The 14,604-nt window shown below is 49.3% G+C and overlaps 1 protein-coding gene across 1 annotated transcript; it reads right to left on the bottom strand.

Moving 5' to 3' along the window:
• Positions 1 to 255: 255 nt before the first annotated feature.
• Fam25a (family with sequence similarity 25 member A) lies at positions 256 to 3,716 on the bottom strand. Its single transcript, XM_050140742.1, has 3 exons — positions 3,596 to 3,716; positions 2,221 to 2,283; positions 256 to 448 (listed from the first exon to the last, which is right to left on the bottom strand). Exons 1-3 carry the CDS (start codon positions 3,666 to 3,668, stop codon positions 315 to 317), a joined length of 270 nt encoding a protein of 89 aa, XP_049996699.1. The 5' UTR covers positions 3,669 to 3,716; the 3' UTR covers positions 256 to 314.
• Positions 3,717 to 14,604: the final 10,888 nt, after the last annotated feature.

Here is a 14,604-nt window from a genome sequence, read left to right as displayed (position 1 = left end):
TCTAAGGCAGAGGAGAAGCTAACAATATACAGTGTTTCCATTAAAGAAAAAAAAAAAAGTTTAGCGTCCTGGGTCCTAGTGGCATTTGCCTATGATCCCACCCTCAGGAAGTTGAGGCAAAAGGATCAGGGGTTCAAGGTCAGCCTCAGCTGCACAGCAAGTGCGCGTAAGACCTGTGTCCAAAGCAAAATGAAGAACAAGGGAAAATCACTCTGCCTACGGTTTCTATCCAACAGGAGTAAGTTCAGGACTCTATTCACGTTTCACGCTTTTTATTGACATTCAGGAAGGGCCGGGCATGGTGGCAGGCCGTCTCACTGTCCCAGATTACCCAGGCTTTGTACAGCGTGGTTAACAGCATCGGTAACAGTGTGGTTCACCTTCTCGCTCATCTCCTTCACCACTCTGTCCCCTGATTCTTGGGCTGTCTTCAGGGCATTGGTAACGACTGTTGGAAAAAGAAAGAAAATCGTAGGAGTAAGTGATCCAGTGTTTCCAGCAGGAGAGGCCTGGGGGGGGAGGTCATCTTAGGGGACCAATCCTGGGGGCTCCAGGAGGAAGAAGGGACGAGTGCCAGTGTCATAATGAATCCCAGTTTGGTTTGGTTTTCCCCAACCACTCATTTCTTCACGTTTGAGTAAGGCAGCACAGACAGCTCACGAGTGCACTGGCTACTTTTTTACACTGTTTCTGGATAGTGCTTCTTCGTCTTCTCTGACCATTTTTATGAAGATTGCTATATTTTGGTTACTGTTTCTGTCACGAGCATTTATCACAGAGGTCTGTGGCCTTCCCTTTGACTTAACTCCCGTTGCGCTTTGCTTCGCTTTTTGCATTCCTGTCCCTGGCCCCTCCTGTGACGTTTCAGATCGACAGCTTTGCCTAGTGTTTTCTCTATGACTACTGTGCTGTCCTGTGGTTGTTTTCAAGAGCCTCCCCTCTCCACGATTATACTGAAGTCTCTCAGGACACTTCTTTGATCTGAATTTCTGTGTCCCCCAAATTCCATGTTGTAAATCCTCCTTGAGATCACGCCATGGAAAGGTGGGCTGTGCTGCTGGCTAGGTTAGCAGGATTGGTGGAGCCTTGTGAGCAGGAAGGCTAAAACCCAAGAGAGCAAGCCGGTTTTTCAGCCAAGGGAGGACATAGCAGAAAGATGTCACATAAGCCAGGTGCCAGCTTCACCAGATGCCCAGTGCTGCCTGGGGCTTCCAGACTTCAGCACCGAGAACAACCCTTTTTTTTTTATTTTAAGGTTTTCAAGATGGGTTTCTCTGTGTAGCCCTAGCTGTCCTGGAACTCACTGTGTTGACCAGGCTGGCCTTGAACTCATATACATCCACCAGTAGAGATTAAAGGCATGCACCACCACCGCCCAGTTTATCAATACATTTCCTTCTTCTTTCCCATCTTTTTGAGTGAGAGTCTCACTACACATGTACCATAAGGGGCTGGTATTCATTATGTAACCCGGGCTAGCCTCAAACTCAGTTTTCTCGCCTCATTCTCCCTAGTTCTGGGGTCATAGACATGATCCACCATGCGTGGCTATAGAAATAATAAATTTCTGCTGTGTATGAACCATTGAATTTACAGCAGTTCATTTTAGCTGTTTGAACTTAAACAGTTTAATATACTTGTATATTTAAATGTAAATCCTTCACCCAGCTGGACCCTACTTCGTTGTAAAGATTGGAATGACATATGTTCTGTACACTGTTCTACTCATGGCATATCACATACACAGTAAGTTGTTATACAAATACATATTAAGATACATACTTGTCTATTTAATCATTGTGTCCCCTGTGTGCTGCCACATCACTTTCCGTGGCCTTATCTTCTTCAGAGCCCACAGAGAAAACAGCCTAGATGGAGCCCTAACACAAGGTACACCTGCACAGATAATTGCATCCGGGGAGAATGCGCAGATAATTGCAGCCCAGCTGAGAGGATGCTACATCTGGGGCAGGGCTGGGTCTTGTTGAGCAAGAAAAGGATTCGCCCTAGAACAGGGCTCCCTCCCTCCCTCTCTGTGTCCCTGCCTGCTGACTCCATTCTCTCTCTACTGTTCCTGTGCTGGGGACACAACGACTTCACGGTAGGAAAGTGCTCTACCTCCGAGCTACACACCCACGGCTCTGCCTCCTCTCCTTCCCTCCTTTTCTCCTGCCTTATTTTCCTCCTCCCCATTCCCGTCTTCAAACAGATCAGCCTTACCCTTCTCTCCAGCCTCCTTGACAGTGTCCACCACCTCCTTCACCACCTCCTCCACTGCATGAACTGAGTAGAAAAGACAAATTCAGAGTGAGGGTGTGTGTAAGCCCACTTCCCCTCACAGTGACCCAGGATGCTCTGGGCAGTAAGGTGTAAGCCCACTTCCCCTCACAGTGACCCAGGATGCTCCTAGACAACATGGAGAGACTCTGCGATGCTGCCCTTAGTCAGGGGAGACGACTTAGGAAAACCCCTAGCTGCCTCCCTTGGTAGAACTCCCCAGATGCCTGGCTGCTGCAGACACACAGGGCGCTCCCTGCCCCTCTCTGCCTGGATGAGCATGGATAACAAGAACAGCCTTCTGCCAGCTGGGAACCTGAGGCAAGACAGCTGTTTGTCAGTCTGCCACACCTGTCAGGACGAGCTGACCGGCTGCTTCAGCCTCCTCTGTACGTCTCCAGAGAAGTTAAGTTCCTCTAGGCGACTCTTCCTGGAAGAGGTAGTCCCTACCCACCTCCGGGTTCTGGAGAGTTTGGGTAGGAGCATGTTAGAACCCGAAGACTTGAGAGAACCATTCCTAACACTACTTCCGCTGCCATGTCCCTCACAGCTCAGACGGCTGGAAGATTAAGAAGAGGTCGGATGTGGAGCTGAGGAGTTTAAAATGAAGTACATGCTGCTCTGTCTACAGCCATTTCCAAAGAGAACAGCAAACTCAACACAGGTTTCATCTGTGTCCCACAGTGGGACTCGTGAACCATGGCCACAGAACCATGTCCTAAGTTCTTGGAAGAAATGTCCTTTTAGATTTTGAGCAGGACCAGACTCCATGTTTCATAATAACAGAGCCTACGAAGTGTGGTGAAAATCAAAACCCGTCTTCCTTTTTCTCTGGGTCAACAAATCAAATAGGCAGGATTTTTGTTTCAATTTGTTTTATAGTTCTTGCAAAAATCCAGGGCCTTGTGCAGACAAAGTGTCCTACCACTGAGCTGCACCCTCAGGCCCGAGAATAAGCAATGTTAACAGAAAGGTACTCTCGGCTTCCAGGCAGAAGGACCTAAGCCACCAGCATCTGGATTCTGTCTGCCTCCAGAAGCCTCCACAGGGCTGGCCTCATCCTGACCTCCGGGGAAGGCTCAGCCTAGGTCATGGAGCAAGTCCCTAGTAAGGAAGCTGCTTGGCCAGTGGCTCTCGACTGAAAAATTACCCCAGCCTTTGTGCCCCCAACTCTGCTATCTCCTGGTGGGACCACTGAGCCAAGCTTCCTGATGGGCCTCAGCCTCAGTCTACCCTAAGGAGGCTCTTGCCTGCTTTCCACAGACCCAGAGAAGTCTGCCCTCAGCTTCCGGGCAGCTAGAAAGCCCTGGCCCCTTACCTGCTCCCTCAGTGGCTTTCTCAGTGCGGTGGGCCAAGCCCTCAGCGGCCAGCTTCCCCAAGCCTCCCAGCATCGTCCAGCCGTAGACAGTGACAGATACAGTGCCAAAGGCTGGATTAGTGTGCTTTTATACATGCCTGTGACGGCCTGCCAGGCTCCAGGGCACCAAGCCCTTACCGAGCCAATAGGAACTGGTGAGTCAGTTCAGGGCCTGGGTGGGGCTACCCCAGTATGTGCACTACCCTCCTCTCAATGAGCCCCCCTATTTCCTCTACTAGGAGCCCCAAAAAGCCGGGACAAGGCAGAACCAGAGAAGTCACACTGGACATGTCTTGTCCCACGGCAGGCGCCTTGAGCGCACTGTGAGCTAACGTGGCAGTGCTTAGGAACCGTTGTTATGCCAGGCCCTGGCTAGGGCCTGAGCTCCCTGACCTGAGCTCAGACTTGTTGCCTGATGGCAAAGCCTCCAGCCTACCTGCCAGGGTCTCCACAGTGGCCTGGTCAGGCCGAGGTCCTACTGCCTTTCCCACTGCAAGGGACCACGGCCCAGCTGAACGGCCTCATGGTCTCCACCTGACAGGATGCTCAGAGTGTGGCCTCGCCCTCTGGAGGACACAGCGCTGGCCAGGTGCATGGTCATCCTGGCTCAGTCAGCTGATTTTCAGTCAGCCTAGGCCCTGGCCGAGTGACGGGGGCAGCCAGCCTGAGGGAGAGTCCTGGCCACTTTGTACTTTGGAGTGCAGCTTCTAGGGACATTCTCTAAGTGTAAGAGTTGCCCCACATCCTAGACATGTAGGCCAAAGACACCATCGCTGCTTGGGAAGCTGGCTCTCACTCGAATAACCCCGAAGAGCAGCTCCATAGCTTCCTGGTATGTCTCATCCAGAGAGGTCAGGCTTCCTCCCTCATTACTCAGGGTAGGCAGAGATTCCTCAAGCCGCATACCACACGTTGCCTCCCTTAATCACTAGCCTAAGCAAAGCCTCAGTTTCCTCATGCATTAAATGGGACAGCTATGCCTTCCTGGCTGTCACTACTAGTCAGTGGGACAAAGCACGCAAGCTCTTGCAAATACCTGGTCGCTCCTGATCACCGTGGATATGCTGGGGAAGTTCCTCTTGGCCCTAGGCCCCACTCACTACAGCAGTGGGCCAAGGCCAAGGTGCAGGGGGTGGGAGACCCCGCAGAGCTAGAGAGCTAAGGGATGTGGACTCCATTGGCCTAGGGACGGGCAGAAGGTCCTTGTGACGCTCCCACTCACAGGGGCTAGACCTGGGTCAGGAAGCTGGGGCCTCCTCCCTGGGAAGCCTCTCTCACCCCCTCAAGGCCATCCTGCTGGGTGTGACAGAACTTAATTAGTGTTTACCTGATCAGGGCCCTCATAGCCCATGTCCTTCAGAGCTGAGGTCCTTTCCCATTCCTGTACAGTGTCGGCGGGCCCTGGGCTGTGGCAAGGCAGTTAAAGGGTGCGCTGGGCAACAGGACCTCCGGTCACATGACCAAGCCCCACACGTTATTGCTGACTCCTTAGGGCAGAAGTGGACAGACATTTAATTTGGAGCAGCCCAGTATAGGAACAGGAAGGGTGGGGAAATGACGCAGAGGGTAGAGCGCCTACCACGTAAGGGAGAAGACCTGAGTTCAAATCCTAGGACCCACATAAAGCAGGAACGGCCATGATCCTAGAACTGGTACAGGAAAATAGGACAAAGACAGGAGGGCCCCAAGATGCTTGTAGGCCAGCTAGCCAGGTGTGCACTGGGGGAAAGATCAAAGAGAGGCTCTGTCTCAAATAAGACGGAAGGTGCGGGCTGCTGCCCTCCGCTGTCCTCTGTCCTACATGGGTGTCATGGCACACACATGCCCACATTCACACACACAAGGTGCACACACACAAAGACTTTTTTAAAAGAAAGAAAAAGAACAAAGATTCTTGCTAGTTATATAAGAGAATGAATGTACGTGTGTATGTACTGTATGTATATAACCCCACAGGTGGGGAAAGGGCCATGAAAGTGGGGTCCCTGGAACTGAAGAAGGTTCAGCCCACCTTATCCTTCCCCACTTAAGGCAAAGTTCTAGAGGGTTCCACTCGGGACATTAGCTTGGGGAAGGAGTGTACAGCCAGTGGGGATGGGACTTCAAAATACATGGAGATACTTTTGGACCCACCAAAGGCCCTGTTTCTACTGAGGGTGCCTGTGACCCCTACTCTCACAAGGGTCCTCTCTTGATCTCCCCCTGCTAGCTTTAGAAAGACTTCCAGAATTCTCCCTGTAGGCCCCCAGCCTAGTTCTCAGCATGGTTCTCCTCTCTGAAGTTCCCCAGCCCCAATAGACCCCTGTCAAGAGTCAGCCTACACAGCCCAGGATGATACTGTGACCCCCACCTGGTCAGCCCACACAGCCCAGAACAGTGCTGTGATCCCCCCATCAGCCCACACAGCCCAGGACAGTACTGTGACCCCCACCCGGTCAGCCCACACATTCCAGGATACTGTCCCTCCCTCTTCCCGCCCCTTCAGCCCTCACAGCCCAGGATAGTGCTGTGACCCCCACCTGGTCAGCCCACATGATCCAGGATGCTGTCCCTCCCTCTTCCCGCCCCATCAGCCCACACAGCCCAGGAAAGTGCTGTGACCCCCACCTGGTCAGCCCACATGATCCAGGATGCTGTCCCTCCCTCTTCCCGCCCCATCAGCCCACACAGCCCAGGAAAGTGCTGTGACCCCCGCCCCTGTCAGGCACCACTTCCCAGAGACCCTGCCCTCTTTAGGACACTGTCTCCGGGTGACTACTCCAGTGACGTCACACTGCTGCTCTTTGCCCAGACACACATCCCAAATGCCTGGCCAAGAAAGGTAGAGGGACCTGGAGAAGCTGAACGGCCCGGAGGTGGACTTAGTTCCCTACCCTCCCGCTCTGGCCCAGGTCCAGTCTCACTGGTCACTCAGATTCAGCTGTGACCCGATCCCTGTGCTCCCAAGCCACCCTGAGAGTCCCAATAGGCCTTCTGGACTCTTCTAGACGCCTGGGACAGGACCCCTTTCTCGCCAAAGATTCTCCTAACAATGGATGGATCCCGGCCTGTGTCTGCGTGGCTGGGCAGCTTTACCTGTCCGCACGAGGCTGCAGATGACTTAGGTGAAGTCTGCCCTCTGTTTCCCCATCCAGGGGAGCAGCCCTTGAACACAGGCACCCAAGCCAACCTTCCCTGAACCAGCAGGTCAGGTCTAGTCTTCCTAGGGCAGGGAGAATCTGGCTTCGACAGGAGTAAACTAATTCTCCTCGGAGAATTTGCTCAGCAACCAAGTTTGGCAAAGGACCTCCTGACTGAACCATCCAGTCGAGAAAAGCTGATTTTTCAAAGGCCCGTCGCCAACTTAGCAAAGACCAATGCTCTATTTAAAGTTGTTTACGTTGGATGGCTAAACACATAAGCTGCCTCATGTCTGACAGACACAAACATCCAAAGGATGGCGGTCCATCCCGCCTCTGCTTCCTCACACTTTGGCCTGCAGATCTGAGTTTTTTAGCAGATATTTCTGTACCCATAAATCCCACACATGCTGAGCCCTCCTGGCCAGAGTGGAGCCTTAAGTATCCAGACTCTCAGAGACCTGGCTTGTGGGGTCGCCCAAAGGAAGCCATGCCCGGCGTTAAGTCATCCTACACATAAACAGGGTACCAGCTAGACGCCTGGTGAAATGTATGCTCACGGAAAGGGGCCATGCACAGGGTGAAAAATAAGAGACACTGGGGGGGGGGGGGCTAATCGTCAGGAAATATGACACCTGGTATCTGTCTGGAGGGGCATTAAAGGGTTTGTCTCCTGGAGCCTTGGCTGTGGAAGAATCAAGGGACAGAAACTACAGCCGTCGTCAGAGAACACATGGCCTCTTCTAAACTCAGCACAAGAAGGGGGGCAGCTAAGGAAGTAAACCACCTATCGTCTTCCTCCCCAGACTCCAGCCAGCATCTTCTGATCTGGTCCCAATCAGGCTCACAGGCAGGAATCCAGTAAAGCAACCCAGGGGAGCTGTCCAGGAAGGAACTGGTAGAGAGTGGGTGCGGAAGGAGATCAGGCTTAATTCTAAATGCCCATCTCTCCTCCTTGGAACTGTGTGAAACAACAAAAGAAAGAAAGAGAAGGCCCACTGTCATGCTCCATTTCAGAGAACCGGGAGACAGGAGGTGTTTGGAAACCCAAAGTCAAGTGAGCAGAGAAGAACCTGTGTGGGAAGTCAAAGGGTGGAGTAATGGATGGGAGAGGCCAGCAGGGCACAGGGACCTCCAGCAGCAGAAGGGACTCCTGGGGACAGAGTGAGGCACGAAGGAATGGGTGAAGGTGCTCGTGGAAGTCCAGGCGTGTGGACATCAGAGAATCCCCGGGGGATGACACCGGTGTTAGAACGCTGGCCGCAGACTCTTCCTGAAGCTACGTTTTGAAAGACAGAAGGGTCTTGGCAATACCTCGGGAAAGGAACAGCTCTCCCCCGCTGTACCTCTTCCCAAATGCTGCTGTAAGAGATGTTCTGCTCCATACTGGAGTCTCAGGTCCCTGGCAGGGCTTCCCAGGTGGAAAACACAGGGGTTCTGTCTGACAGAGCATCTTTTTGTCTCCCAGTGCTCAGGCACACTCCTTATGTTCCTCCTCCACCTCCCAAATGTTCCCATCCTCCCCATCTGCAGCACAGTGAGCAGAACCAGGGAGCCAGTCACAGTATAGGGGACTAATTTCACAGAAGAAATATATTAATTTAACTAAATGATTTAAAGTTGTCTCATTTAATAATCAGTCATTTGCATTTTTGAGTTTGTTTAGTTTTGTCTCTGGTTTTGTTTTTGTTTCTTTTGAGGCAGGGTCTCATATAACCCAAGCTGGTCTTTAATTCACTACGTAGCTAAGGATAGCCTTGAACTCCTTATTTTGAAATGAATTTAAATTAGTGAACTGAATTAAACTGAACAGACTAGCTAGGCATGGTGACTCACAATTATAATCTTAGCATTCAATAAAGTGGGGCAGGAGGATTACAGTTTGAATTTGAGGCTAATCTCGGCTACAGTGTGAGATCCTATCTCCAAATAAAACACAATACTAGATCAAGTAGGCTCTGGAGAGGTGGCTCAGGGGTGAAGAGTACCTACTGCACTTGTGAAGGACCTGGATTCGGCTCCTACCACCCCACAGAGGCTCCCAACTGTTTATGACTGCAGTTCTAGGAGACCCAAGGCCCTCTTCTGACCTCTGTGGGCTCATGCACACATGTGGTGCACACACAGACACTCAGACATAAAATGAATAATTAATTGTAAGATACTAGATAAACTAAAGGCTTTATTGGAGTTCCACTAGCTGTCCCCCTAATGTCCTTTTGTGGCTCCAGAGTTTCATCTAGGTTCACACTGCATTTGGAGGTTACTTTTTTGGCTCCTATAGTTTCTTGGGGTGACTTCCCAAAGTTATGCTTGCTTCTCTCTCTCTCTCTCTCTCTCTCATGACCCTTGATACTTTTAACTGGTCCGGATCGGGATTTGTCAAATATTCTTTGAGCTGGGTTTGACTTCCCGTGACTGGCCAGAGATTAAAGTGTATTTGGCAAGACTACCTCAGAGCTGGCTCACATCTGAAATCCCAGTATCTGAGAGGCTAACATAGAAGGATCTGTGAGTTCCAGGCCAGCCTGGGCCACAGAATTTGAGGATGAATTAGGGTATAGTGAGATCCTGCTTCAAAAAAGAAAAATACTTTAGACATGCATTCTCCACATAATGGTAACAACTCCTTTCTTTCTTTCTTTCTTTCTTTCTTTCTTTCTTTCTTTCTTTCTTTCTTTCTTCCTTCCTTCCTTCCTTCCTTCCTTTCCTTCCTCCCCCTTCTCTCTTTGTTTCTTTTTCATTCCTTTTTTCTTCCAAGACAGGATTTCTCCATGTAGCCCTGGCTGTCCTGGAACTCTATAGACCATGCTAGCCTCAAACTTACAGATATCTACCTGCTTCTGCCTCCAGAGTTCTGGAGTTAGAGACATGCGCCACTATCACCTCCCAGAAAATGTTTCTGTCTTAACAGTTTGCAGGTGTCCGCCACAGAGAGCCAAGTAACTTCACTTTGCCATGTAGCCAGTCTCCAGAACCATCTCATCCTGCAAAGTGGAAACACCTTCTGACCACCCCTTCTTCCTAGTCTCAGACAACCAGCATGGTACTGGTTATTCGATGTGCCTGTTTGCTTTACACATTACAGCTACGCAAAAATCGGAAACACTTTTGTAACTTGTTTATTTCACATAGTATAATGTCTTCAAGGCCCCTCCATAAAGTACCATAGGTCAGAATTCCCTTTCCCGGGTCCTTTTCTGAAAATTATCTGGGCCAGCAAGAAGGCTTATTGGGTAAAGGCCCTTGCTATGAAAGTCTGATTACCCTGAAATCTGAGTTCAAACTCCAGAACCCATGTAAGAGTTCCACAAAGTTGTCCTCTGTGCAATGCACCCAGACACATAATAATAAATTTTAAAATATGTATTTATTTTATATGCATATATGTGTCTGAGTGTGTATGTGTGCAACATGTGTAGGAGCACACAGAGATCAGAAAGAGGGCAGCAGATCCTCTGATACTGGAATCATAGGCTGTTTTATAAGCTGTTATGTGGGGAAATTAAACCTGGGTCTGATGTGGGATTCCCCTCTGTATACTGTGAATACCATTGGTTAATAAAGAAGCTATTTTGGGCTTGTGATAGGGTAGAACAGAGCTAGGCAGGGAAAACTAAACTGAATGTTGTGAAAAAGAAGGCAGAGTCAATGAGAAGCCATGTGGCCCCACCGAAATTTTACCCAGTAAGCCACAGCCACATGGCGGTACACAGATTAATAGAAATGGGTTAAATTGTAAGAGTTAGCCAGTAGGAAGCTAGAGCTAATGGGCCAAGCAGTGGTTTAATTACTACAGTTTCTGTGTGGTTATTTCAGGGCCGAGCAGCCAGAAACAAACAAGCGGCCTCTTACAGCATGGGTCCTCTAGCGAGAGCAGCAGCAATAAGTGCTTATAACTGCTGAGCCATATCTCTAGCCCCCAAATGTGTATGTATGTGGAGGGGGTGTTTTGTTTTTCGAGACAAAGCTTCTCCATGTATTTCTGGCTATCCTGGAGCTCTGTAAGTTAATCACACTGGCCTTAAACTCACAGAGACCTTCTCAACTCTGCCTTCTAGGTGTTGAGATTAAAGATGTGCACCTCTATATCTGGTCTCCCAAATATTTTTTAAGGGAAAACTGGGGCTAGAGAGATGGCTCAGTAGTAAAAAGCACTCACTGCTTTTTCTGAGGACCAGGTTTGGTTCCCAGCACCCATGTGGTGATTCGCTAAGTCTGCGCTTCAGTTCTAGGGGATCTGATGTTTTGTCCTCCGCAGGCAAAGCAAGCACGTGATACCCATACATACATGCAGGCAAAACACTCATACATACAAAACAGAAATAAATAACTCAAAAAATACTAAAGCAAAATAAAAGAGACTACTGTCTGATGGTTCCTCAAGCAAGCATCAGCTCCCAGGTACCTGCAGTAACTGCTTCTGTGTTTGCCCACGGCTACTACTGCCTTCCCCTTTTCCACTCTCACTGCTTGGAAATCTACAGTAAGATTTCTCCTTCCCACACTTATTGAATCCCTAACATGTGCATGTCACGGTGGACTCACGGCTACTCACTTCAAATGAGGGGTTTTACTCCCATGCCGCTGGTTCAGGGAACTGTGTCCCCAAAGGAACCTTGAAGAGGTGGCTCTACTGATGCCAGCAAACTGAGGATGCGCCTGAATTCCCGAGCCTCTTGCCACAGCTTCCCAAATCTTGGCAATAGAGGTGTATGCAACCACACCCCGTGATAGTATGAATTTTCTAACTTCGTATGGTTCACAGTCTCATACACACTTATATCATTCTCCTCTTGCCCTTCCGCTCCCACTGACCTCTTCTCAACAAGTGGATGTTTTCTTCCCAAGACAGGGCCATACTCTGTGGCCTTTGTTTTCTAAGACAAGATCTTCAATACAGTCCAATTGTAGCCAGGCTGACCTCGAACACACGATCATCCTGCCACAGGCTCCTGAGCACATAGATAAGAGCCGCCATTCCTGGAGGTTATTTGTAATAGAATTTGGTTCATTTGTTAACGTTTCTGTTCCACTTTGGGGTCCTGTCCCCCAACATTCTAGTTTGTTTTCACTATTTTACCTAGTATCAGAGAGACACAGAGACGGATGGAGAGAGACAGAAAGACGCATACACACACACACACACAGAGAGAGAGAGAGAGAGAGAGAGAGAGAGAGAGAGAGAGAGAGAGAGAGAGAGAGAGAGATGAGGTGGGGGAAAGATTGTCTCCCTAGCTCTACTACCTTGTTCTGGCTTTCCTCCCTTTCTGCTTCTTCCCTTCCTCTCTACTGCCCCCTGTAGGTCACCATTGTTCTCAGTTTCTGAAAAAACAAGACAGACTTGTATGGTTCCTTACAGCACATATAACAAGCATACTATACACAATTTTTTGTTTTTGTTTTTCGAGACAGGGTTTCTCTGTAGCTTTGGAACCTGTCCTGGAACTAGCTCTTGTAGACCAGGCTGGCTTCGAACTCACAGAGATCCGCCTGCCTCTGCCTCCCGAGTGCTGGGATTAAAAATGTGCGCCACCACCACCCGGCACTATATGCACTTTTATATCTTACTTTTGTCTGCTTAACAGTGAAAATGTTTTTTTAGGCAAGGTCTCATGACGCAGCCTAGGCTAGCTCCAAATTCCAAGGCTAACATGGCCTCTGTACCTCAGCTTTCCGGGAGCATGGACTGCAGGCGTGTGCCATTGTACCCGTCTCAAAATGTATTACTTTACTTATTTGGTGTGTGTGTGTGTTCATCAGGGTTGGGGGGAAGTACCTTTTCCTATGGAGCCATCTCATCAACCTGAAAGACACTTGAAGACCAGGCTGTCCTTGAACTCAAAGATCTGCCTGCCTCTGACTCTATAATTAAAGGTGTGCACCACCACTGTCCAGCTAAGCCCACTGGTTTTTAACTATGAAAAAGCATACTAAAACCACATTCCACATAAGTATATCCCGCCAGAAAAGCTCAGTTCAGAGAAGGCACAGGAAAATTATCACCCAGTCTTTCAACATGGATTTCAAAAAGAACAGAAGATGCTTAATAAACAATAATAGTGATGAAAAAAGTCTGTCAATCAGAAATATCAGAATTATGAGGTGAGGTGGCCCCCAATAGGAGTGATGTGAAGGGTCTTACAGAGGCAAGGAGTAAGACAGAGAGGTGGAGATGTAACAGACAAAGCAGAGATGAGGACCATCAGAAGCCCAACTGGGTCAGGCAGTAGTGGCGCACGCCTTTAATCCCAGCACCCAGGAGGCAGAGACTGGCGGATCTCTGTGAGTTCAAGACCAGCCTGGTCTACAGAGCTAGTTCCAAGCTCCAAAGCTACATAGAAACCCTGTCTCAGAAGAAAAAAAAAAAAAAAACATGATAGTACACAGCTCTGACCCAAGACTAGGGAGGCCATGAGTTCCTGTGACAGTTTGGGCAAGTCGTTGTTGAGAGAGAGAGAGAGAGAGAGAGAGAGAGAGAGAGAGAGAGAGAGAGAGAACTGAGTAAACTCAGCGGAGCACAAGGCTTGGACTCAATCCCCACACCCGGCCCCGCCCCACACCCCAAACACACAAAACCACTAAAAACCAAACCAAAACAGAACACAAGAAATATAGACCTCCAGACACCCTGGGAGGAGGATGTAAGTTCGTACCGCTGTGGTGAGAAACAGTATGGTGACCCCTTGAAATACTGAAAACAGTACAAAGTTCTATAGGACCCAGTGCATCTTCTTCTGGTCACATACCCAAAGGAAATGAAAGCGGTGTCTCAAAGAAATACCCACACTATGATGCTCACTTCAGGGTTAGTCACAACAGCCAAGATCTGGGAGCGTCCAGATGTCCATCAACAAAGAGTGACGGAGCAGAGCTAGGTGTGGTGGTGCTCCCGGATTCCCGGACTTCACGGACTTCACAGGCAGAGCAGGAGCTGCAGCTCAAGGTCAGCCTCAGCTATGTTGTGAGTTCAAAGCTAGCACTGGTTAGGTGAGACCTAGTCTCAAGAAAACAAACAAACAACAAACAAACAAAACCAAGCAACAAAAAAGTGGCCGGCAACAGTTCGGTCCATATGTGCAATGCAATTCTGCTTTAATAGAAAACTGTCATTTGCAGTAACAAGGACTTGGATATTATGCTAAGTGAAATAATCAAAGTGTAGAAAGGCAAACATTGAATGGTCTCACTTTGTATATGGCATCTACAAAAGCCAAATGCAGACCTGTGCTGGGGATGTGGCTCAGCTGGTAGAAGACTTGCCGCCCATGTATAAAGCACCAAGTCCATGTCCCCGCACAACATAAGCCAGACATGGTGGCAGGTACCTATAATTGCAGCACTCAGGTATAGGCAGGAAAGGTCAGGTATCCAAGGTCATCCTCAACTATAGGCCAGCCTGGAGCACAGAAGCCCGTTTCAAAACAACAAGCAAACGAAAACCCTAAGCTGAAAATCCAACCATATTACACCCTGAAATAATTAGTGAACGACAGGTTATTTCAGGTTGCCTCTGTGGAAGGATTAAGGCAGAGGCTTGCCAATTGAAACTGGCCTGCTTGGTAACTGGGCTCTAGTCCAGGCATCCAGGAGAGAGAGAGACAAACAGAAGAGTTTGGTCTTGGTGGTGCTCTGATTTGAGCTTGGGTGACTCCCTTGATTTTTTTGTTAGTTTGTTTTTGTTTTTTGAGCCAGGGTCTCTCTGCGCAGCACTGGCAACCCTGAAACTCACTATGTGAACGAGGCTGTCCCCGAGTTTACAGAGACCCTCCTGCCTCCTGCCTCTGGCTGCTTCTCAAGCGCTGGGATTAAAGGCATGTGCCATCACACCCGGCCCTCCATTTTGATTTT

Source organism: Alexandromys fortis, unplaced genomic scaffold (assembly GCF_014885135.2).
Source record: "Alexandromys fortis isolate MF-2015 unplaced genomic scaffold, M_Fortis_MF-2015_v1.1 scaffold_46, whole genome shotgun sequence".
Lineage (NCBI taxonomy): Eukaryota > Metazoa > Chordata > Mammalia > Rodentia > Cricetidae > Alexandromys > Alexandromys fortis.
Note: the sequence above shows the minus strand (reverse complement) of the source record. Positions and strands in the feature narration are given on the sequence as shown.